This window comes from Macaca fascicularis, chromosome 13 (genome assembly GCF_037993035.2).
Source record: "Macaca fascicularis isolate 582-1 chromosome 13, T2T-MFA8v1.1".
In the NCBI taxonomy this organism is placed as follows: domain Eukaryota; kingdom Metazoa; phylum Chordata; class Mammalia; order Primates; family Cercopithecidae; genus Macaca; species Macaca fascicularis.
In genome coordinates, this window is record NC_088387.1 from 51121444 (window position 1) to 51147648 (window position 26205).

General features: G+C 43.5%; 1 protein-coding gene across 2 annotated transcripts in view; it reads left to right on the forward strand.

Moving 5' to 3' along the window:
- Positions 1 to 3211: 3211 nt before the first annotated feature.
- ADD2 (adducin 2) overlaps positions 3212 to 26205 on the forward strand; it is a 111948-nt gene continuing 88954 nt past the window's right edge. For both annotated transcript variants that reach the window (XM_005575647.5, XM_065526982.2), the window contains exon 1: positions 3212 to 3562. Coding sequence is in view for 1 of the 2 variants with exons in the window: in XM_065526982.2 (XP_065383054.1) it covers positions 3549 to 3562 (14 nt within the window). In the remaining variant the exon portion in view is untranslated. The remainder of the gene's footprint in view (positions 3563 to 26205) is intronic.

The window sequence follows — 26205 nt, forward strand, 5'->3', positions numbered from 1 at the left end:
AGTTATTCTACATTTTTGTCAGAAGACTTGGAAGATGAGAAATTTTACTGCAAATCAGTCAGAAAGTCTAATTTTAAACTATCTGGCCATGGAAGGTTAGCCAGCTGTGATTTTCCTGGGTCTGACATGGGGGTCTCATGTTTTTCTGGCCCCAGTTAAGGGCCAGGCATCTTGGGCTTGTTGCAGTGGAAGCTCTGAAGTCTCGTGGTCTTCCAGTGAGAGTTGGAGCCAATTACAGTTGTGATTCCTTTTCTTGGATTTTGAAGTGAATTTGAAATTTAGAATTTCTGGAACTTCAATTAAAATTTCTTATAGGCTATGAATGTGGGAATTAATGAAGTCTTATTTCCTGTCTGACATTTGGACAATTCCGAAGTCCCAGGATGGCACCACTTTCTCAGTATGCAGTATCAGATGGACCCTGGGAGAGGCCAGACATATATATATAAATATATGTAATATATAATATATATTGTGTATATATAATATATAACATACATGTATAGTGTATATGTCATATATAATATACACATATATAGTGTATGTCATACATAATATATACCTATATAGTGTATATTTCATATATAATATATACCTATATAGTGTATATGTCATATAATACATACCTATATTGTGTATATGTCATATATAATATATACCTATATTGTACACGTCATATATAATATATACATATATTGTACATGTCATATATAATATATACATATATTGTATATATTTCATATGTAATATATACATATATTGTGTATATGTCATATATAATATATACATATATTGTGTATATGTCATATATTATACATAATATATACATACATATATACACACATACATATATGTATGTCATATATACATACATATATGTATATATATGATATATATATATATAAATACAAGGCAGTTTATTTTCGGCCTGGCGTGGTGGCTCATGCCTGTAATCCCAGCACTTTGGGAGGCCGAGACGGGCAGATCACCTGAGGTCAGGAGTTCCAGACCAGCCTGGCCAACATGGTGAAAACCCATCTCTACTAAAAATACAGAAATCAGCTGGGTGTGGTGGTGCATGCCTATAATCCTGGCTACTCGGGAGGCTGAGGCAGGAGAATCGCTTGAACCTACGGAGAGGAGGTTGCAGTGAGCCGAGATTGTGCCACTGCACTCCAGCCTGGGTGACAGAATGAGACTCTGTTTCAAAAGAAAAAAAAGTTTCTTTTCTTGTCCCCTCTGGGAGGCCATGCAGTGTAGTGTTTAGGGCCCACAAACTCTGGAGTCACAGCACTTGAGTTTGATTCCTTGCTCAGTCACCTATTAGCTGTGTGACCTAGGGCAAGCGACTTAACATCTCTGGGCCTCAGTCTCTTCATCTATAAAATGGGGATGATAATAGTACCGCCCTCACAGAGGTTTTGTAAGGATTATGTGAAAATGCATGTAAAGCCCTCAGAACAGTGCCAGGAACCAACAAGGGTTTGCTAGGATTCGTGTGAGAAAACAAAATAACACACTAGGAAGAGAAATTTGGAGGGATGGAAACGACTGGGATGACTTATGAAACCTGCTATTTCTAACAAAAATTCTCCATTCTCTTTGGGGGTTCTATTAAGATACGTATTATCTATTAAGATATAGAGCCCACCTTACCTGTGACTTCTGAGCTCTGGAGAAGGGGTTCCCTGTTTCTCAGATCTCATCACCCATTGGCACCAAAAGAGCTATGGCTGCCAGGAATGTCTCAATAAACATAACACTTCCTGGCTTCCTTGACCAGACAGACCTAGGACCTGGGGTGAGGAGGGGAAGGGGTTTCATCTTGTGTGGCTGAGCTTGTTACAATTCTTCTAGCAGGTTTTGACAGGAGAATGGGGAGAAGGCTTGTGGCATCAGTGATTCTGAATGAGAATGAGTGAGAAGCTCTGAGTATGGAAGGAGGGTGCAGGGACCAGGTGTGCATGTGTGTTTCTTGTAAGGGAAGAGGGGCTGGAGCAGAAAGACAAGTTTATCCTGGCATCTGAAACAGAAGTTCTAGGGTTGTCATGGGCATTTTCTTTTCTAAATCAGTAGTATCTCTCAGAGTGGTGTTTCTGAAGTGTTAGTATGCAAAGGAATCACTAGGGTTGCTTGTTAAAATTACCAAATCCTGAGCCTACCTCCAGAGATTCTGGTTCCACAGCAGCACTGTGATGGGGGCCAGTGACTTTTGTGAGGGTGTCTGAGGGCTGTGGTGCCCCAGAACCTGGAAGGGCAGAGGGGCCATGATTAGGTTTTGGATCAGTGGCCAGAGGCTTTTCTGGAAGCTGTACGTTTTCACAAGCACATTTTCAAAAGCCCTTGGAGAGGATGTTGATTGAGGGGAGTTTTGGGGACTGGTGGAGATTATGGGGATGAAAAGTCCAGAGCTACCTCTTAATACCCCTACTCTCTGAGGGCCAGGCCTTGAAAGTATTGGAAATGCGAGGTGCCTTAGGTACACTGTCATTTTACAGAGGAAGACGACGAGGCCCAGAGAGGTTAAGTGGGTTGATTAAGGTCACACAGCTGATTAAGAGCAGCTCTAAGACGGCAACCGAAGTATTCTGGTTCCCTATCAGTTCCCCACTCACTACACACCTGTTCCTTCTGGGGCCGGAGACCTGAGGAAGGAAAGGAGTGGGAGGAGAATGTAGTGAGAGTTGGAGAGAGTTGGGTCCACAGCCCCCAAGGGCAGGGCCACAACAAAAATTTTGTCCTAGTTGAAAAGGAAGTGAGAATCAGGACAGAGAGAATTTTGGTTTGGAATTCAGTCAAATAATTGCTATTAAAATCACTAACAGAATTATCTTCCGAAGGCTAGTTGTCCTTTCCAGACGAAAAGAAATATTCCAAGTGTAAGACTTTTGCTTTCTCCCTTCCAGGGAGGATACATTCCCCCAAGAGAGCTCTGTTTCAGATTTTCTCCCTAGTAACAGACTCCCCTGCTGAGCTCTGGCCATCCCGGGCAGTAAGTGGTGTGGGGCCAGGGTGGAAGGAGGCTGGAAGCCTGGCTAGGGGGGTCTGCGGCGGCGCTGCGGCGAGGGGGCGCTGCCGGGCGGAGGGGGGCGCTGCGGGGCGGGGCCGCTGCGGGACGGTGGGGGGCGCTGCGGGCGGGGGCACTGCAGCACCGCGGCCCTCGGGCGGCCGGCTCGGCCCGCTGGAGGGGGCGCTGTGGGCACCGCGCAGCGGCCTTTTGTCAGCGCGCAGGGCCGGGAGAGCTCTCATTTCCTCCCAGCCTCGTGCGGGAAATGGCTTTAATTCTGACGGCAGGGCTGTGAGGAACTAGCGGGAACCCGAGCCTTTTGTCAAGGAACTGCGGCGTCCGTGGCCAGTCATCCCCGCCGCCGCGGAGCCGCTGCACTGCTGGGTTATCTCCCAGCAGCTCTGACGAGCGCGGGCTGCAGCATGGGCAGAAAACGCTGCTCTGCAAATTAGCTGGGTGGATTTTTTAAGCGCAACCCCCCCGCCCCCAAACCCATAAAATAACAAAACCAACCCGCAGTGGCCGACTGGAGAGAGCTAAGATGCCACTCAGGAGGTAAGGGTCTGGGGAGTGGGCTTGGTGGGCTGCCTGGGGTCGCTGGTGTCCTGGCGCGGAGACCCTGGCATCCCTCGGCCGGGCGGGAGCCGCTCGGCCCAGGTGGGGCGCTCTGTTGCCGAGCGCGTCGGTGCTGCAGCCCTGGCCGGCGCCAGTGTGTTTTGCGCCTAAAGGTTTCTGGTGATGATGTAGCATCGGAGGCTCCTAGGAAATCGGGGCTGCAAGCACTGGCCCCTGCTTGGGGATGGTGGGACCCTCGCCTGGAGCGTAACGCCTGACAGGTGGGGCTTTCTTTTGGGTCCGAATGGAACGGCGGCGAGCCTTGCCTCGCCTAGCCGGGCGGGGCCGCCCCTCCTCTCCCCTCTCTTTCCTTCCCGCTCGGCCGCCGCCCTCCGGGAGAGCCGTGCGGGGCGGGCTTGGCGGGGCTGGGCGCGTCCCCCGGGGCCTCGCGATCGCCGGCGGCGCGGCGCTCAGCCGCATTGGCGGGCCGAGCAGGTGCGGCGTCGGCAGCCGCCCACATTGAGATCGGGGCAACCGGCACGTGAGCGGGCCTCGTGGGTTTGGATTTTATGCGGCTCCACCACTTTGGAGGGAAAAAACCCCCACTGTCCCCGAGGGGATCTTGCCAGTCTGTTCCCCTCTTCCATCTTCCCTCTCCTCTCCCTGCCTTCCCTCCCTTTCTGTTGCCGGGGCGGAGGCCATCCCGGTCCTAGAGGCGGGAGTCGGCGTCTGCTTGTTTTGAAATCACACCACAGCCTACCTGGTGTTGGGGGGAAGGGAGGGAGGGGCAGACTGCTTTAGGATGCAGATCAGGCTCTCGGGTCTGGCCTATTGTCTTGCCTTTTCTCTTCCTTCCTTTTCTCACCCCTAATCTCCATCTCCTGCCCAAAAATAAAAATAGAGAATAGGAAACAGAAATAGAAAATAAAAAAGCAAGCTCCAGCCCACACCCTATAAAATTCTTTAAAAAACTGTCATTTATCTCTGACACACGGTTATTACCCATCTGTTTCCTTACACCCACTCTTCCCTCTTGCCGTTTGTCGTCCAAGATTCAACGGACTCATATGAGCTTTATCGATAATAGAAATCGAATCTCAGTTTCCTAAATGCACATTTCGTGCTTTCTGAGTAACCCAAAAGGAGTGGTTGGTCTGGCATCCTGGCGGAAGCAAAGGGATTGGATAGGGTGCAAGCAACTGCTTTCACTTCTAGTTTGTGGGTCTAGCTGGGATTCCTGAGATGTTTAACTTGTTCAGTGAGGGGTGTTCTCATTAATGGGATTAGAAAATTATGTTCTGTTTTTTTAAGAGAAAAATAGCAAGTCAGCATTTTAAGTGCTTTAAATGAATCTGACCAAAGACGAGAACTATGACGTTTCAGACTTGCAAATAATATCTCCATTAGCATATGAATAATATATGTTAGAGACTTAAAAGGGGGGTTTAGACCATTTAATATTTTTACTTTATAATGTTCTACTTGTGTAAGGTGATCAAACTTTTCTTTGTAGAGACTTTTCTCCTATAGATCAGGATCTTGCCCAGCCCTCCTCCCCCACTCCTCCGTGCATAGGGCACAAGTAAAAGCAAAGTTTTCATTATTAGTATGATGTCAACACATTTTGAAAAACCACTAAAGATGAATTATTCTTTGATCCAAAATCCATAAGAATTTTGTAGTAAGCCCTATGTTCTTTCTTGTCCACAAGAAAGTAGCCTTATTAGAAACATGCTTGTCACATACACAACGTACAACAATGCCTGACATGATATGCTGTGGTTTCTAGGCTTGGGTTGAATTTGTTTTAAATATTAGTATAGTGCTGGAATTAGCAGATCTCAGCTATTCTTAAGGTTAACAGATGAGCAAATGTGTTTGCTGGCAGCGGGTTTAGCGTTAAGATTTTAAATACATATAAAAAAGACTAGCAGATATATTTATTTATTACCACCTGTTCCACAAGGGATTTAAGATAGTTTACAGGGATTCGTAAATATGGCAAGGCAGCCTAACTTGGAAGTAGTTGGGAAAGAAAAAAGGACACTAAGGGTGGAGTCATAAAATGGTCTTAAGCATGAGGCTTATACAAAAACATGAGCATGATACCTTCTACAATGGCTACAGGCAGGAAACAAATCCAGCTCTAAACTTTCTTGCAGCATAAGGAAAAAAGAAATTGATGAACCCATGGCTTATATGTTTTATTCATTTGTTAAACTCATTCACACACTTCACTCAACAAACATTCAGTGAGGACTTACTACGTGCCGGGTGCTGTGAGACGTACTGGGAACAAAGGGATAAAGCAGATAGACGTGGTCTCTGCCCTGATGGGCACTTAAAGACAAATGTAAGAAATGGACATTCGTCAAGAAATCTCTCAGATGAATATATAATTACAAATTGTGATAACAGCTGTGTGGGAAAAACACAAAACACAAAATAATATATGGCCAGAACATAAAAACACAACAATTATTTTTTTATTTTTTACGTTTTGTATTTTTTTGAGACACAATCTCACTCTGTCGCCCAGGCTGGAGTGCAGTGGCATGATCTCAGCTCACTGCAACATCCACCTCCTGGGTTCGAGTGATTCTCATGCCTCAGCCTCCCAAATAGCATGCCACCACACCCGGCTAATTTTTGTATTTTTAGTAGAGACAGGGTTTCACCATGTTGGCCAGGCTGGTCTCAAACTCTTGGCCTCAAGTGATCCACCTGCTTCTGCCTACCGGAGTGCTGGGATTACAGGTGTGAGCCACTTTGCCCAGCCGACAGTTCTTGATTCCCAGACCAGAAAGGAACTTTTTCCTAATATGACATAGTGTTTGAAATGATGCCTTCAATCACCTCCTCGCCAGACACAAGGACAAATTTCACAGGGTTGTTTTTTTACAGGGGCCCTCAGCGTGAGCTAATGATACCAGGCCACAGGTCTCTCAGCCCCCTGGGGTTCTGAAGATATCTTGAAGGCTCTGTGTATTCTCTGACATTAGTGGTTTTATTCCAGTGATAATCTTTGTTTTTGCAGAGTCTCGCTCTGTCACCCAGACTGTTTGAGTAGGGATCTTGCTCTGTTGCCCAGGCTGGAATGCAGTGGCATGATCATAGTTCACTGCAACCTGGACCTCCTGGGCTCAAGTGGTTCTCCCACCTCTCCCTCCTGAGTAGCTGTGACTACAGGCAGGAGCCACCATGCCTGGCATATTCCAGTGCTAATCATAAATAATTAGCAATAAAAACGTGTTCTGGATCATCTTGATGGCAAGGCTGAAACCGATGCTGGAGTCTGTGTTTGCCTTTGTATCTTTCCATTGGAGCCATGGACAGGACTGATGGCTCCAGCCACAGCCCATGGGAAGGGAAGGGGAGTTTGAATAGTGGAGAGAGTGAGTCTACACAGGGCACACACAGCTTGCCAACTCCAAAAGAACAGCTCCTGGCGACCACTGCTCTATTGGCAGGGATTGAAGATCTCATGCCAGTTCTACCTGTGTGTGGATCAAGTGTGCAGCAATTTATTAGCAGCAGATGTAGTAAAAACACAACAGAAAAGTAGCTGTTGTGGATTTTAACAATATTTGAATTAGATCTTCATTTAATGCATATTTAGTAACTCTCCAATAGGTACCTTACATCTAAGAAAATGAGACGGGGCCGGGCACTGTGGCTCACGCCTGTAATTCCAGCACTTTGGGAGGCTGAGGCAGGTGGATCACCTGAGGTCAGGAGTTCGAGACCAGGCTGACCAACATAGTGAAACCCCGTCTCTACTAAAAATACAAAAATTAGCTGGGCATGGTGGTGGGCAACTGTAATCTCAGCTACTCAGGAGGCTGAGGCAGGAGAATCACTTGAACCCTGGAGGCAGAGGTTGCAGTGAGCCGAGATCACGCCACTGCACTCCAGCCTGGGCAACAGAGCGAGACTCCATCTCAAAAAAAAAAAAAAAAAAAGAAAATGAGACGGGTAATTTGTTCTGATGGTTGAGTGATAGCAGACTGTCTGACTTCAAAAATTATTTTTCTACTTACTAGCTGTGAGACTTTAGGCAAGTTACTCAACCTCTCTGCTGCTCAGTTTCTTATGATAATATAGGAATAAATATATGGCATTGATTGCATGGCGATATTATAAGAATGAGTTGTTACATGTGAAAGACTTACCTATTGCAACAAATTAATTTTACTAATTTGATATTTTAAAGTTGATGGTTGTGTTTATATATTGTTTTGGCATTTTAATAATATAAAGCTGTAAAGCATAGGTGCTTAGAACTGGTATTTATGAGTATACATATTTAACTTACATTTTAATAAAAGTGACTTAGGTCAACCACGAGGTCTATGAGAAATTTTTTCCTCCAAAAGGGATTTTTATATAGTTTAAGCATTTTGAACTATGTACAGGGACACACATAGATTCTTGGAATAGAATTTGAATCTTTAGAAGAGATTGCAGCCACAATATTTGACTCCATATACCTTGGCTGCTACAGTTTTAGCCTGAAAGAATTTTAAAGCAGTAATACAAAAAACTGCCTGTCTTCAATGACAACCACCACTAAATCTTCCAAACTCGAAGAGCACTCATGGAATGGCAAGCTTCTAGTAAAGATTCCATCCTGGTCTGTCTTCCAAGATAAACTACATAGGAAAGCTTTGCCAATGTTACTGAAAGAGATGAAGAGAAAGTATATCCTCTGTGGAGGCTAAACTTCAGTTGTATAGATTTAAACAAATTTATTGATTACATTATTCAAATTTATTTTACACTTTTCTTTGTACCTAAGTAATCTGTCAAAGAATACAAAAGATGTTAGTCTCAAATGATATTTTTGGCTGGGTGCGGTGGCTTACGCCTATAATCCCAGCACTTTGGGAGGCCGAGGCAGGGTGGATCACCTGAGGTCAGGAGTTCCAGACCAGCCTGGCCAACATTGTGAAACCCTGTTTCTACTAAAAATACAAAAATTAGCTGGGTGTGGTGGCGGGCGCCTGTAATCCCAGCTACTCTAGAGGCTGAGGCAGGAGAATTGCTTGAACCCAGGAGGTGGAGGTTGCAGTGAGCCGAGATCACGGCAACAAGAGTGAAACTCCATCTCCAAAAAAAGAAAATGATATTTTTGACCGCTTTCCTTTTGCTATGTCCTTTAGCATATCCCTACACCTTTAAATCCATATATATTATATACAGTTATATTTATATATTTATTTGATATATAATTATGTAATTATATGCTATAGATATGTATTCGTGTATATTTTATGTGTTTTTACATAGTTACATTTGATGCTGTATTACTTAGGGCCCTGATTGCCTAGGACTGATGGGTTTTCTGGGATGAGGGATTTTCAGTGCTGAAGCTAGGACAGTGCCAGGCAAATGGGGATGACTGGTTATCCTCTGTGACACAGACGTTGTGACCCTTGACTCTCCATTGTGGGGTGAATCTTCCGTATTTCCAGACCTTCTTTGTCTCGTTGTATTTTCATTTTTGTCTTAAATTTTACTGTGTGATAAGAAATCTGGTCCTGCCTTCTTTCTGTTTTCATTTCCCTGGTGTGATGCTCATTCTCTTTCTTCTTAAGCTTTCTTCTTTTATGTCATTTTGATTTTTGTCTATTTTAAGCATCATAATTGGATGTTTAATCCAATTGTGACTAAATTTACATTTATTGTATGTGATACAGTCACAGATCTTCTAAAATTTTATTTTACATTAAAAAAATTCCAAGCTATTTTCCCATCCCGTTTCTTAACTTAAATGTAGTGTAAGAGTCCCTTGTTCTTTAGATAAAAGGGAAATTTTCTGCCCATTTTTTCTACTTGTCTTCATTAACATTAAAAAATATAGTTGTGTCTATTTGTTCTTTCATAAATAATGAGAGATTTAGTATACTTTAATTCCTTCCTTCTTTTTTTCTGTCACCCAGGCTGGAGTTCAGTGGTACGATCTTATCTCACTGCAACCTCTGTCTCCTGGGTTCAAGTGATTCTCATGCCTCAGCCTCCCAAGTAGCTGGGATTACAGGCACCAGACCATGCCCGGCTAATTTTGTATTTTTAGTAGAGACTGGGTTTCACCACGTTGGCCAGGCTGGTCTCAAACTCCTGATCTCAGGTGATCCACCCGCCTAGGCCTCCCAGAGTACTGGGATTACAGGTGTAAGCCACCATGCCCAGCTTTAATTTCTTTTTTGTTGCCCATCTATTGCCACTAACTTTTTGCCTTAAAAACATTTTGGCTTGCCAGGTGTGGTGGCTTACGCCTGTAATCCCAGCACTTGGGGAGGCTGAGATGGGTGGATCACGAGGTCAGGAGATCGAGATAATCTTGGCTAACGCGGTGAAACCCCGTCTCTACTAAAAATACAAAACATTAGCCGGGCGTGGAGGCGGGTGCCTGTAGTCCCAGCTACTCGTCTGAGGCTGAGGCAGGTGTATGGCGAGAACCCAGGAGGCGGAGCTTGCAGTGAGCCGGAATCGCGCCACTGCACTCCATCCAGCCTGGGCGACAGAGCGAGAGACTTCGTTTCAAAAAAAAAAAAAAATTTGGCTTTTAGATCCAGATTATTTTCTTAAAAAAAAAAAAGCAGTGCATGCTTTTGCTTTCCAGAATTATTTTTGACATTTATATTATGTTTCCTAACCATACTAACAGCTGCTATCTAGACTGAGAGTTATATAGGTTACAACACTCAGTCCATTTCCTATGCTCAATCTTCATTTTCACTTATTCCTTGATTAGCTGGAATCTTTTTCAGGAAAGGTAGTATGTTCCGGTAGTTCTTGCTTGCCCTCTAACTTCTTTATGTTGCCCTCTCACGGTAACATCATCCTTTTGGGGCATACACTTCTTCATCATAATCTTTTTACCTAAAAACTCCAAATATTCTTCTTTTGTCTTCTGGCATTTTGTATGATGGAAGATAAGTTTGTTGCCAACTTTATCAAAATAACTGTATGAAAGCCCACGGAAGTTTTGTTTCTTTCCCTTGTAGTGACTACTTTATTTTAAAAAACCTTAAAATATATAAAACATAACAGATATAAGAAACGACATGAAACAAATGTGCAGTTTAGCAAAATATAAAGTGAATGCCTGTGTGACCACCATGCAGATCGAGAAGCAGGACACAGCCAGCTCCCGGAGCCCAGTGTACCCTCGGACCACACCCTGCTTCCCCCTGGAGGTACACTCACCTTCCTTTTATGGTGACCATTTTCTTGCTTTCTTTTTATAATTTTATAATCTAAATTTGTATCCTCAAACAAAGTACATCAGACTTGTTTCTCAGAAACTTTAAAAAATTAGAATTGTACCATTTGTATCTTATTCATTGTTATAACATCTCCATGGTGACTACTTTGATGCTTCAAAAAATATACATCAAATTTATTCCAAGAGTATTTGGAGCCCTGCTTTGCTTGGTGCTCTAAGACTCACTTTGTCTGATTATTGGGGAATCCAGCACAGCCAAGAAGGAAGTGGTTTGTGCAAGACAGTGGTCAGTTTTAGACAAGATGAGTTTGAGGTGGGGATGGCCAGTAGAGAGGCAGATGTATGCATGTGTCAGGGCTGGGACCCAAGGTCCGAGTTGCAGGTACAGGGTTATAAACACACATATGTAGGTTTCAAGATGGCACCATTGGCCTAAATATTTGCCTTCCTTTTCTTCAAAATGAACAAAGACAAATATAGTAAGGAAAACATCGATTTGAGTTTTAGAGAAGAGAACAAACACTGGGCCTAGATTCTTTAAGGACTCTGTAAAAGTTAGAGTACAGATGGTGCCAGCCAATATCAACCAGCCCATGAGCATCAAGGGGCTTTCGTGGGAAGAAGCAGTGATGTCCTCTCAGCTGAGTGCTAGTATCCCCAGGCTTAATGCAATAGGGCTAGGTGGGCTGTGGTATGGTTAGTGGGGTGGGGATGAGGGATATAAATCCAAGGGCCCTGGGAAATCTATCAGCACTGCCACCTTGAGTGGCAGACCCCCATCTTAGTCTGCCTGTGTTGCTATGAAGGCATATCCAAGGCTAGGTAATTTATAGAGAAAAGGTTTACTTGGCTCATGATTCTACTGGCTGGAAGACTGGGCAGCTTGTGGAAGCCTCAGGCTGCTTCCACTCCTGACAGAAAGCAAAGGGGAGCTGGTGTGTGCAGAGATCACATGGCAAGAGAGGAAGCAAGAGAGAGGGGAGGGAGATGCCAGGCTCTTCTTAACAACCAGCTGTCATGGGAATGAAAAGAGTGAGATCTCACTCACTACTGCAAGAATGGCTCCAAGCCATTCATGAGGGATCCACCACCGTGACCCAAACACCTCCCAAGAGGCACCCCCTCCTTCAACATGAGCTTTGGAGGGATCAAATATCCAAATCATAGCACCCTCAGTTCCTCAGACATGTGCTGAGGGAGCTCCCAGTAAAGTGGGGATATAATATATCCAGCTTCAATCAAGATTGATTCTGATCACTTCACCAGATGCAGCTAAAAATGAAGATACAAAATTACGTAAATAAATGCTACTCCACCCAGCAGTAAATACCCGTAATGTATAGGGCCTCATCCTGCAAGCTTCCAGGGCAGAATCTGGAGGCCAGAGAGCTTAGGATCTAGGTACCTGAAAACAAATTTCTCTGCTCCATTTAATATCAGGAATGTTTATCTGTGCCTTTTTTCCTGTCTTGAAGTGGCTTCAAAAACTTACTAGGCCAAGTAGTAAATCCCTGTGGCTTCTATCAGTAGCAGCTCTAAGGACCATTTGACATCCTTCACCCCATCCCCATGGCTCCCTGAATTGATTACAATTCTAGTAGTTTCCATGAGTCCAGGCTAGACTTTGGTTTCCATGTCGATGTTGCCTTCCATTCTGCCTGGGCTACTTTGCTTGGGTTTCTGTTTCATATGAACACACTGCTCCTGGCTGAAACCCTGGATTACTTTAGAGTCCCCCCACCTTCTTCCCTGCTTCCAGTCCAGTCTTCCTCCATCCATAGTTTATCTTTTTTTTTTTTTTTTTGAGACAGGGTCTTGCTCTGTTGCTCAGGCTGGAGTGCAGCGGTGCAGTCACGGCTCACTGCAGCCTTGACCTCCTGGGCTCAAGCAATCCTCCCATCTCAACTTCCCAAGCAGCTGGGACTACAGTGTATGCCAACATGCCTGGCTAATTTTTTTTTATATCTAGTAGAGATGAGGTCTCACTGTGTTGCATAGATGATCTCTTTAAAACAAAAATCTAATCTCATTATTTCTCTACCTTCTGGATAAAGCCCAAACTCCTTACCTGCCTCAACTGCTTTTCTTCTTCTTCCTTTATGCTCTACCCCCTAGGTAGGCTGAACCATTCCATCTTTCTGAACATGCTTTCCCACCCTCCCAACACTTCCAAAAGCAACTCTTTCTACCTCCTTATATGCCCTCTCCCCACCTTTTATCTAGCCAGTTAGTTCTTTTAGAAAGCCAATAAAATAGACAAACTTCCAGAAAGCCTAATTAAGATGAAAAGGCAAAAAACATTCACAAAGCTAGAAATGACATATGGAAGAGCATGGAGAAAAGATGTGAAATCTCAAGAACACTGTGCATTATTGCATCCCAACATCTGTGAAAATCTTGATGAAATGGACTATTTCCACAGAAAATATGCATTACCAATATTTACTCAAGAAATAGAATGTCATGTTCCCGGATGGGAAGAACCAGTGTTATAAAGATGTCGATCCCTCACAGTTCCTGCCGCGTGGATGGCAGCCTCCCTGGTAACCAAAAGTGATGGAGATTTGTTCCTATTTTTACATTCCTTTGGTAATTTTCTGTGGAATTTTGAAAGGGTTGTTAAATGTTTGTGCTTGATTGTGAATCATTTTATTGAAGGCAAAATCAATACAAGGGCATTTGAATGTTATTTTTAAATTGTTTTTCTCAAAGAACAAATGAAGTTATTAAACTTTGAAATGCATGGAGGCTTTATGAAACACAATTTCATTTAACAATGGACGTGATTTTCTGCCTGTGTTATTTTATTGAGTATGAATTTTATCTTGTTTGCTTTCTTTACTCGGCATGGAGTCCCCATAAGAATATCTAGGGGTTTACTTTGAAAAATCTACTGTGAAAAGACAGGAAAAGTGAGGGCGGATTCGGTTCTTTCCTCCTTTCCTCATGTCAGATGGCATAGCATCCATACTGATTATCTCAGCATCCCTTTTTTTAGAATTTATTCTCCTTCCCTCTTAACACCATATTTCTCTTAGATCTTTCCAACACCCTCATTTGTGTCTTAAATTAGCTACATCTGTTACCATAGTTATGCAGTATCCAGCTTAACCGTTCCACACTCTTTCCTACCATACTGTGTGTGACTTCCTCTCTCTTATTTCATAAAATATACCACTATTTTTCTTTATTCTTCTCCTGTCCCCAAACTTTTAGTTTTTAAGGCAACACTTGTTCATACTTAATGAATCAAATAGGACTGAAGGCCTTCTAATAAAAGGCAACAATCCCTGCCCAAATCCCGCCCCAAATCCCTTATCCACAGGCAAACCAATTTTAGCTGTGCTTTTTTGTTCTGCTGTAGATATCTCTGTATCTCAAAATAATATGCATGTACTGCTGTTTCTGAATGTATCAACTGTGATCGTTGTCTAGTGACTTTCTGCCATAAATATTAAGGTTGAATCAGCCAGGCGCGGTGGCTTATGCTTGTAATCCCAGCACTTTGGGAGGCTGAGGCAGGTGGATCACTTGAGGTCAGGAATTCAAGATCAGCCTGACCAACACGGTGAAACCCTGTCTCTACTAAAAGTACAAAATTAGCCAGGTGTGGTGGGGCATGCCTGTAACCCCAGCTGCTTGGGAGGCTGAGGCAGGAGAATCACTTGAACCTGGGAAGTGGAGTTTGCAGTGAGCCAAGATCGCGCCGTTGCACTCCAGCCTGGGTAACAAGAGCTAAACTCTGTCACAGAAAAAAAAAAAAAAAACAACTCAAGGTTGAAGCTTACTTGCACCACACCTCCATTTCCTCACCTCTCTTCTAGACATCCGGCAACTCCAGACAATACATTCATTACAACCAGATTTCCCATTCCATTCACCGTTGATCGTGTCACCTGACTCTCTACACCATAAATAAGGCTATTACCACCACATCTGCTTGCCCGCTCCCTCCTTCTCTAGCTGTACACTTACTTTTGTACTATCAAAGTTGATAAAATATTCTGTTCCCTAGCCATGGTTGGTTTCTATGATTTGTCAATAAGGTAATTAAAACAGCTGAAAACTCTTAAAAGTGTTCAGTGTCTGACTGGGTTGATATTGTTTACTGCATAATAAGTAGCGTGCTAGGATTTCATCTTTCCTTTTTTTTTTTTTGTCTTTTTTTTTTTTTTTTTCCTTTTTGTGGAGAACGGGGTCTCGCTATATTACCCAGGCAGGTCTCGAACTCCTGGGCTCAAGCTATCCTCCCGCCTCTGCCTCCCTGAGAGCTGGGATTACAGGCATGAGCCACCGCGCCTGGCCTAGGATTTCATCTTCTTAGGACTCCAGTGTCTCAATCCAGGGAGGAGTTCACATGAATTGTTATCTGGGGCCCCGTAAGTGACCCCCTGAGATGGGCTTTACTCTGGGGGCACCAATACCATCATAGTATGGCTCTAGCTCTCTCCTGCAGTGTGTGCAGTTTCTCTAAGAAGACCCATCTAGTGATTGAGGCTAATAAATCCAGCAAGAACAGTTTATGCATGCTATTTTGAGATAAAGAGATAACTGAGTGACTGGCTGGGGACCGCTGTATGTTGGGGGAGGAGAAGGGATGGGCAGGATCTGCTGCTCTTTATGGAGACCTGCAGTTTACCCCATGTTCAGCCTCTTTTCTTTTCTCTTTCTTTTTTTTTTTTTTTTTTTTTTTTCTGAGACGGAGTTTCACTCTTGTTGCCCAGGCTGGAGTGCAACAGTGCAATCTCGGCTCACTGCAACCTCCACCTCCCAGGTTCAAGCAATTCTCCTACCTCAGTCTCCCAAGTAGCTGGGGTTATAGGCATGTGCCACCATGCCCAGCTAATTTTTGTATTTTTAGTAGAGACAGAGTTTCACCATGTTGGCCAGGCTGGTCTCGAACTCCTGACCTCAGGTGATCCACCCACCTTGGCCTCCCAAAGTGCTGGGATTACAGGCATGAGCCACCATGCCCAGCCCAGCCTCTTTTTCTCTTTTTTTTCCTGCCCTCCACAGTACTTGCCATCTCAGAGTCCAGGACGTCTTTGGGGCTCTGCTAGACAACTTGGCTGCCTCCCTGCCTTAGTTACCTCTGCCTGAAATCTAGGGTGTGGTTTCTTTCATCCTCAAACGTTAATCACCAGTCCCCCACTAGCTTTTTGTCTTCCAGAAATTTGTTGAAATCTGTCCTCTGGTTATGACCTGATTTACTTTGTCCTTGTGGGGTAATATATTTTTCTTTCCTTATTAGTATGGCCACAATTTATATTCAAAGTCTGGTGAACTTTGCTTTTCTTTGTTACAAAAATGCCTTCAAGTAGCTGCAGTCCTTATCCACTCAATTCCAGTATCTTCTCCCATCTAGAACGGTCCAGACAGATGAAAACATGCTTCCTCCCTACTAAAAGATGATTGACTTTTAGTTTACAAACCATTCTAACAAGTTCAGTTATTTCTCCTCAAGAGACTCAGAAAACTAGAAGTGGCATTAGAAAGAATAGTTTGGCTAATAGTTTGAAAGGGATTAGGATAAAAATGAGGACTAAGAGAAGATGTAAACTTTCCTTAGGAACCTGGGTGCCAGTTATTTTCCAAGTGCTGTGGAAGGTTACTGGTCAGGGTCGCCAGTATATACTTGACTTAGACCTGGAAAGTAAGGAAGTAACTAAGTGAACTAACAGAGTAGATCCTCACAGAGGAAGGTGCTGCTGGCTTTTTTTCACCTGGGTGAGAAGGAGGGATTTGTGGGTGCCAAGGCTCTTGTTCAGCAGTAAATATGGAGTTACAATGCATACAACATTTCAATTGCCATTATGTTTTCATCTCTTTGGAGAGTATTGCCTCATTTTTCAGTCTTAGCGATGATCATGAAGACAGTTTTTGGAATCCTGCTGTGTATCTTAACTGTTGAAGTTACAAGTTGTAAAGTTACAGTTGGAACCTGTAGTTGTGGGTTCAAGCGATTCTCCTGCCTCAGCCTCCTGAGTAGCTGAGATTACAGGCACGTGCCACCATGCCCAGCTAATTTTTTGTATCTTTGGTAGAGATGAGGCTGGCCAGGCTGGTCTCGAACTCCTGACCTTGTGATCCGCCCGCCTCGGCCTCCCAAGGCCGATTACAGGCATCAGCCACCGCGCCTGGCTGTAAACATTTTTTAAAATAGATAAATTTGACCTGGATAGCAGCCCCACTGTTCATTTTTATGAGGAGAGGGAGGGAGGGCTAAATAAAAAATGTTTAAGAAAATGTGCATTTACATTTGCTGGAGGTGTACTAGATGATGTGTAGTTGGTCACAGTGGTAGGTAAGTGTGTGGTTCAACCCAGTTCATCAGTCAGTCAACAGGTGTTTACTGAACACCTTCTATGTGTGGTTACTGTGCAGTGCTGGGGATGCCACGAGCCAGGAGTTTACACTGTAGTGAGTAGAGACAGACACTAAGCATAAAAACAAACAGTGTCAAGCATTGATACCTATTATGCAGAAGGTAAACTCATTTTAACATGAGGGAGGAGGCTGCTTTTGCCAGAGTGGTCAGAGAGGCTCTTTTGGGGAGGTAGCAGTGAGCTGTTTCAGGTGGGTTCGTGAGACTGGATCAGAGGATGAGCTAGTGCTGGCTGACTGCAGGTATTTTCATTATGCCATTTGAGGCCACATTCTTGGCTGAGAGTGGAGTGAAGAGGGAGTCAGGGAGATTTGAGATGAGAAGGTGGGAAATAATCCTGTTGAAGAGTCTGTACTTTGAGGGAAGGGCAGGTTGCTTGGCAATGTTAAGAAATTTGAAAGGTGTAGAGGGTAATTTGAAGTGAGTCCAGTCTGCAGAGTTTTGTGCAAGGGTCAATGGCTCAGATGCAGGCAGGGGCAAGGTCACATAGGGTTTAACTAAGGGTGGGGCTCTGTGAGGCAGAAACAGTGGTGGGTGAGAGGGCAGAGGAGTTAGAGGTGTTTTGCAGGGGAATGGTTACTTACACAGCTGGATGGTTTAATTTAAGCTACACTAGAAGATATGGGAAAAGTAGAGTTTGGAGGTAGATAATTAAAAAGTGATTAGCAGGTATCAGAGATGTTGGAGAATTGCTAGGAGGTGGGGTGCCAGAGTAGGTGAGCTGGAAGGGGATGGTCAAAGAGCAGGATGTTGACATCCACACATTGAAGGTTGTGATCTTGGTGGCGGCAAGATCTAGGGTATGACCATGGGAGAGGGTGACTGAGGCTGGGGTGGAAGGAGAGATAAGTGGCATTGGAGGCCATGAAGATGTGATGGTGGGTGTCAGGTAGATCACTGTGTAGATGTCAACATCAACAGGAATGAGTAAGGAGAGTGGTGGAGGGGAAGATGGTTAGCCAGGAGCTGGAGTCCTCGGAGAATGAGGGGAGTGGCTGGGAGAGCAGTAGAGGAGAGTCAGTCACAAGGAGGAGTGACAGGAAGTCAAGTTGGAAGACTGTGCTTCCAAGGTGATGGGGTTTTTGAAGGAGTGGAAATAGTTGGAGGTGACTATAGGGCTCGAGGAGATGTGCACCCAGGCCTTAAGTACCTGGGGTGTAGAAGAGAGGGCTGTGGGGCAACAGTGTGCTGGGGGAGAGCCACACTTTAGCTTCTTGGTTTGTGGATCACAGAAGTGGGCTTTATGTAGCTGAATTTGGAAGTGCTGCGAAGAATTATGTGATTGTTCAATTCGATTGGTTTCCAAGCAGGAAGGAAGGTAACCAAGGAGGGATTATTGACTTTGGGCTTGTTCAAAACTCAATTAAAGGCAATTAACAGTACTTGGTGTTGTTTACCAAAGCACTTGTCTCAGGAGGGATCTCCTAGCAGTTCTTGTGAATTGTAAGAACTCCCTCCCTTGAGGCATCTTGTGTTTTCATGTCATTAATTCCAGCCTCACCCTTCAGCCATAAATCTCATGGAGGGGACAGAAGGCTTCTGTCCTTTTGTGTCATCATCTTGCTGTGGCTCTATGATGACTCCCTTGTCTAGCCTTGTTCTGCTGACGGTGACCTTTAATGTAATAAAATGCTTACAGGAATAATGAGAATTGATGGGGAAGATGCACTTTCTTGTGATTTATGCCTCTATGCATTAGAATATGAGGACATGTTGGAAGAATGAAGCATTTTGTGGGAGAGCGTAGGGTTTTTCAAATGCATGGCCGAAAATCTCAAAAAAGCATCCTGTGCTACCTGGCAATTCTAAGGCATTTACTTTCCCACTTTCCAGAATGACGAATTCACTCTTCTTTTCTCTAAATTTCCTTTCCTCTCCACCCCACCCACCTTTCTAGGTGCCTCCAACTTCATTGAGAAACACAAACAGTGAGCCCGGAGCTCCGCCATCTTCTCACCCCCCAGCCCCCGACACACATCCCTGACATGCTGCTATGGGTTGAGTGGCCCCTGCTTCTATCAGAGGCCATCTTTCCTTCTGGGCTCTGGGACTTTTTCCCTCTCGCCATCTCAAAAACACCACCATAGCAATTGGCCTTTCTCTTTTCTGCATCATCAGGCTCTTTCTTCCCTCCTCCCTCCTCCCATTTCTCCCTTTATGTTCTCCTTGAAAAAGTTGCCTTTGCTCCATATCTCTTCCTGTTCCCCACTGTTTATACTTGTCCTCTTATGGCACTGAGGCTATTCTTGTCAAGGTCATTGAAGATGACCTCCATATTGCCAAATCTAATAGCCTCTTCTCTGTTCTTATCTTACTTGACATGTCAGCAGCATTCAACACAGTTGACCAGTTCTTGAAACATTTGGATTATCTGGCCTGGAATACTACCCTTTCCTGGTTTTCCCTTGCCTTTCTTCTGTGCAGTTCCTTTTCCTCCACCAGACCTCTAAGTGTGAGAGAGCTTTGCCTTGCGCCACTTTGTCTTCCTTATACACTCTCTGGTGAGCTCTTTTGGGCCTTGGCTTTAGACTTCATTTATGTGCTGATGAATCCAAAGTCCCTATCTCCCCAGAACTCTAATTCATTGCTTCTGGAACTTTACTGTGCACACTGATCACCTGGGGATCCTGTTCAAATGTAGATTCCAGTCTTATTTGTCTGGAGTGGGGCCAGAGACTTTGCATTTCCAATAGGCTCCCAGCAATGCTAATGTTGCTGGTCTCCAGATCTTGCTTTGGGTAGTGAGGCTGAAAACCTGTATACCTAAGTGCTCCCCTGACATTTCTGCATGCATGTCTTACAGGCATCTCAGACCAAACCTAAATGACCCTGTTAGAGCTCTTTATTTCTTTACTCAAACCCATTTCTCTCTGCATTTTCCTTATGTCATCATCCCAGTTGCACAAGCCAAAGATTTTGGAGTTGTCTTTGGTTTCTCTTTCCTTCACTTTTTCATTCATTCTATCAGCAAATTCTGTTGGCTCAATCCTCCAAAACATATCCCAAATCTTTCTACTTGGCTCCATTATAATAGTAGTAGCTGATATTTATCCAGTACTTCCTACATACCAGGCTGTGTTAATGACATATATTTATATTTATAAATATTTAAAGTCTAATCATCACAATAACCCTATGAGGTAGATGGTATTATTATTCTCATTTCTTGGATAAGAAAAGTGGACACATAAAAGGCAATAAATAATTGTTTGCGGATTGAATACATGAATATACTTTATAACTTATAACTAGGTAACCCTACGTAGACCTGCAGTTTATGACCTAAAAAACCCCAATTTATTCTCTTGGTTATTTTTCTCCCTTGTTGTAAATATAATACTCAATAATGCTATTGATATGCTTAGAGAATTAGGGTTTCTGTGTCCTTGGTAGGCACCAGTGACATTGCAAATGTCCATTGGCAAATGTCCAAAGGGTGTGTGTGTTACAGAATTTGTAGCGTCTTTGGCTTTAAACCATTTTTGACAAAGGCTATATGCATTTAAGGTACTAAAAATGTTTATGGCTAATAATTACAATGTCATGATGTGCCTTTCTAAGATATTTTGTCTTGTGTGTCCTTGTGAAAAGCGGGGACTCTTATATTTCCCATCATATCTTCGCATTTTCTGGAACTTCGCATCTTGAGAGAATGACTTCAAGCTCCAAGATGTGTTCCTTTTCATAAGTTTCCTTTGTCTTGATTGATTTTGAGAATATTGTGCTCTGTGCTGGTTATCACAGTTACAGTGTATGATGATAAATGATTGGTGCTCTGGATAAAACAACCAAAATAGTCAAGTAGATGGAAACAAGCTCGTATGACCAAAGCCTAAAAGAATCGAGTTGTTTAGATTAGAGAAGAGCAGTTAAGCAACTACTTTGTTATGACATTTATTGTAAAGGAAATCTTTAGTAAGCTTGTTCATAAAATAAAGACGTCTTTTGTAATGTGAATAATTAACCTAGTTTTAGGAGTGTAAGTTTCTTTTAAGAATCGGAAAGGGAGATAAATTCATTTTTGTCCTAGTAATTTCTATCACAGCCCTCTAAAAGAATCTTCTCTTTTAGGACTTTTAAGACGCTAAGGCAAACATAACACCAAACATAATACTGTATTCCTTTTTCTAGTTTAGTTCAAAGAGACATCCTAGGAAGTAAGATTTTTCTGTATAAGTGAACTCAGAAAAGCTAACAAGGTACCCTAAGTGTTAGTAAGGGCCTGCTGCTCCGACCTCATCTCATCCAGCCCTGCCTGTCTTTAGGTTTCTGAGTAACAAGCGTCAACTGTTATACATCTGAAACATTCCCACTGGAATTCCAGGGTGTCAAAGTGGAAGAGATCAAACAGATCTTCCAGTCTAAGCTCTTCATTATAGAAATCAGACACATGAAGCCGAGAAAAGATAAGGCACTGATCCAAAGTGAGGCAGATAATTAATGGCAAATTCAAGGTTCCTGAAAAGTTTTTCTTTAGGGCATTTCTATTCAAATGTCAGCGTCTCCTCCCATTTTTAATGTCAGAGTTTTCAAGATGCTATTTGATTTCAAGGAAAAGTGACAGGAAGAATATCAATTTTTTATAGGAATGTAAAATATGGTAGAGGAGCTGGGGGTGCAGGGAGGCAGTTTCTCTACATGGCCAGGTCTCAGTGTTGACCCTTAATTCTCATCCCTAGACACAGGAAAACCGTAATTTAGACATGGTTATAATGCTATAGAGTATATTAGTTTCCCAGGGCTGCCTTTACAAAGTACCACAAATGGAGATGGCTTGACATAACAGAAATGTATTCTCTCTCAATTCTGAAGGCTAGAGGTCTGAAATCAAACTGCTGACAAGGCCGTGCTCCCTCTGAAGGCTCTAGGGTACTCCTTCCCTGTTTCTTCCTACCTTTGGATGGTGGCAGTAATTCTTGGCATTCCTTGGCTTGCAGCTACATCAATCCAGTCTCTGCCTCTGCCATCACATGGTCTTTCCTCTCTGTGTGTGTCTTCTCTATGACTTTGATGACTAAATTTTCCCATTCCTTATAAGGATGCTGACTGTTGGATTTAGGACCTACCCTAATCCACTATGACTTCATCTTCACTTGATTGCATCTGCAAAGATCCTGTTTCTGAATAAAGACAAATTCACAGGTTTCAGGTGGATGTGAATTGTTGGGAGACACTTTGGGGACATGAATTTTGGGAGACTTTTCTGTTTCAACATTTGCTAAGAATCTATGTTTGTACCTCTTGGAAAGGTATGATGTTTCCCTGGTTGAGAGAAAGAAAAAGAAAGAGCAAGCTTGAGCATGTGCACACCTGGAGCATTGTTTCCTAAGATATATTTGGTGGAACATTATTCCCAAGAGATGTAACATGAAATAAAAGTGTCCATGGCCAATAGAATTTGGGAGACACTGTACTCTGCCCCCCTCTCAAGAGCATCATCCGGCACCTACGATATAAAAGGCTCAGAAATGTCCTGTAACAAGGATCTGTGTTTACCCTACTGATCCCCAAACTGATTGGACAGGAAAATCTTTTGTCTGTGTAACACTCTATTGGTTAAGAATTGCCTCCAGCTGCATGAAGCAGAAACCTAGCCATCGTGGCTTAGCCAAATAGGGACTTATTTCCATTCCCTAGAAAGTCCAGAGGTTGGCAAACCAGGGCTGGTGCAGTGACTCCTTATGGCACCAACATGCCAGGCTCCCGTCAGTCTGCTCTGCCATGCTTAGCAGGTGGTATTTTTTATCCTGAAAGTTTGCAGCTACTCCATTTCCAGCCTTTTAACTACCTTCTAGAAAGGGAGAAGGAGGAGGAAGAGGTGAGAGAAAAGGATAGTATTTCCATCAGGAAATTAGACTCTCTTAGAAATTCCCAGAAGAGTTCTGCTAACACATTATTGACCAGGGCTGTATCAAATGGTGGTTTCTAGCTTCGGGGAAGACTGGGAAATGCGTTTTTTTTTTGTTTTTTTGTTTTTTTTTAGCTGGCCATATTGTTTCCTGATAGGGAGGAAGAAGGGGAGGTAAATATTGCCTAACTAGCAGTGACTGCCACACATATAACTTCCCCTGGCATTAGTGACCAGGAAGTTGCCCTTGTTAAACATTTGTCCTAACTGTCCTTCACAAGAGAGTGCTTCCTATGCAATTCTAGGTTTTTAGCATTAGCCTCTGATGTGGTTTGGCTTTGTGTCCCCACCCAAATCTCATCTTGAATTATAATCCGCTGTTCCCCATGTGTCATGGGAGGGATCCCGTGGGAGGTAATTGAATCATGGAGGTGGTTTCCCCCACGCTATTCTCCTGACAGTGAGTGAATTCTCACGAGATCTAATGGTTTTATAAGCGCCTGGCATTTCCCCTGCTGGCTCTCATTCTCTCTCCTGCTGCCTTGTGAAGAGGTGTCTTCTGCCATGATTGTAAGTTTCCTGAGGCCTCACCACCCATGCAGAACTGTGAGTTGGTTAAACCTCTTATCTCTATAAATTACCCAGTCTCAGGTATTCCTTCATAGCAACATGAGAATGGACTACTGCAGCCTCCAAGTTTGATCCTGCCAAACAGGATCTGTACTGAGTTAGTTCAGTACAGCTCAAGCAGTTTAAGTGTGCCCATACTCATATAGCTCAGTGCTGCACTAAGTGCCTTTTACATTATTTAATGGCTTGAACTGTGTTGCACTCCTAAGCTAATTTCATTTTCTTTAATGTGCTATAATGGCATTTGGGACTTACCTCTCTACAAACCTCCAAAATCCTTTGGACATATAGCTGCCACGTTTAAAGTAATATACTTGAAATGCATTGTAGAAGCAATGCTTTCTTCTGGCCAGCATTTTAAGTGGTGAAAAGACAGAAGCTTTCACCTTCTCAAAGACAATGGATGCTATAGAGTGGCTCAGAGGACCTTGTCAGTGGCAGCGGTTTTCAATGATCACTTCTGTGGTCACACATTCTAGTCACCAGGGGAGCCAGAGAAAGCCTCCATTCCCAGGTAGGAAGTGCTCTGCTTTGGATCCGGATAAAATGGACCTGCTTTGAGGAGCCTATTGTGGCAGGAGAAGCCATAAAGATCTTTGTCTTTTAGTTCTCCTTGTTTTATTTACCTTAAGTGGTCAGAGAGGCCACACAAGACCAGAGGGAAGGAGTCTAGTTACTTCAGCATAACTCAGCTTACTTTGATGAATAATAATGTCAATGATAGTTATACAGAGACACAGAATAGATTCCAAAAAAGGATTCCTTTTTTATCAGTGTTTGAATATGTGACATTCTAATTTTACCTCTAAATACTTGGAGTGAGGAGGAGGGCAGGACCCATATGATAAGGCAATCATGTCTTCAAACTTAAGAACAGAAATTTTCTTCACAAGTGAGGGCATGGTGTCCCAGGAGAAAAACTATATGGAGGTTGTGCCATCTCCATACCCTGCTGTGACCACAGACTCTTTTTTTCGTTCTGGGTGCAAAGATTTAAAAAAACATTTGTTTTTCCTATCAGCAATAATATGTAAAGATTAAAAAAAAAACATTAAAAATGTATGCCATTATACATTTTCAAGGAAGTACAGGTCACATAAAGCCTCATATCCAAAGGTGGCAGTTGAAAAGAGCAAATGCCTTTGTACCATTTCGATTGTTGACCTACTATACAAAAAACAATTGAATTTCAAATTATAATCCCATTGGGTGCAAAGGAAACAGTTTGTTTTCAAATTTCCACTGAGTAATGTTTCAGAAAGGTCAATCTGAGATTATAAGTGACTCCCAAGTCACTGGCCCATAAAAAGAAACTGTCCCTGGACACAAAATGTGTGCAGAAGATGTAAAGAAAAGGGTAATGTAGCAGAAGACAGGATGGGTTTCTCTTGCCTGAGTGACTATGCTGTGGCATGATGGGAAAGCATGATGCGTAATGGGTGAACACATAGCATGATAGGAAGGCACATAGCATGATGGGAGAGCATGTGGCATGATAGAGCATGTGGCATGATGGGAGAACACATGGCATGATGGGAGAGCATGCGGCATGATGGGAGAGCATATGAAATCATGGGAGAGCACATGCATGATGGGAAAGCATGTGGCATGATGGGAGAGCATGTGACATGATGGGAGAGCACATGGTCTGATGGGAGAGCATGTGGCATGATGGGAGAACACTTATCATACAACTCTGGATTGTAATCTTGAGGTTCAGCTTTCTTGTTTAAATCCATATTGGACTCTTAGGCTGGGCGCGGTGGCTCATGCCTGTAATCCCAGCACTTTGGGAGGCCAAGGCAGGCGGATCGCGAGGTCAGGAGATCAAGACCATCCTGGCTAACATGTTGAAACCCTGTCTCTACTAAAATATACAAAAAAATTAGCCAGGCGTGGTGGTGGGCGCCTGTAGTCCCAGCTACTCAGGAGGCTGAGGCAGGAGAATGGCATAGACTCGGGAAGCGGAGCTTATACAGTGAGTCAAGATCGGCGCCACTGCACTCCAGCCTGGGCAACAGAGCGAGACTCCATCTCAAAAAAAAAAAGAAAAAATCCATATTGGACTCAGCTCCTGGAGTGCAGGGACCATTTGCTAAATCTTTGCTGTCTCTCAGCACTTAGCCCAGTTTTCAAAAACTGTGAGAAGAGTAGACATTTGGAGAACAATGATGCTTAAGTAAATCTATCCAAAAATATTTGTCCCATCAAAAACATTTGGCTCAGATGCTAGCCTGGCAGGCCCAGGCTGTGGGTCAGTGGTGGGAAGGCCAGGCATGGGGGCTGTTGCTATCTTGCCAAAGTGTGGAGCAGACTTGAATTCTGAGGCGGCAGAGAAATCCCAGAGGCCAGTGGACTCAGTGAGTATCCTAGGGCTACACAGCTGACAAACTAATAAATACAAACTTGACTCCAAGTGTTTTCTCTCCCGGCCCAGTGTTTTCCCATCCTACCCTATTGGGGAAGTGGTAGAGTCAGACTCCGTGAGTTAGAATCCTAATTGCCTCCAATTACTAGCAATGGGAACTTGCGCATGTTTACTCACCTCT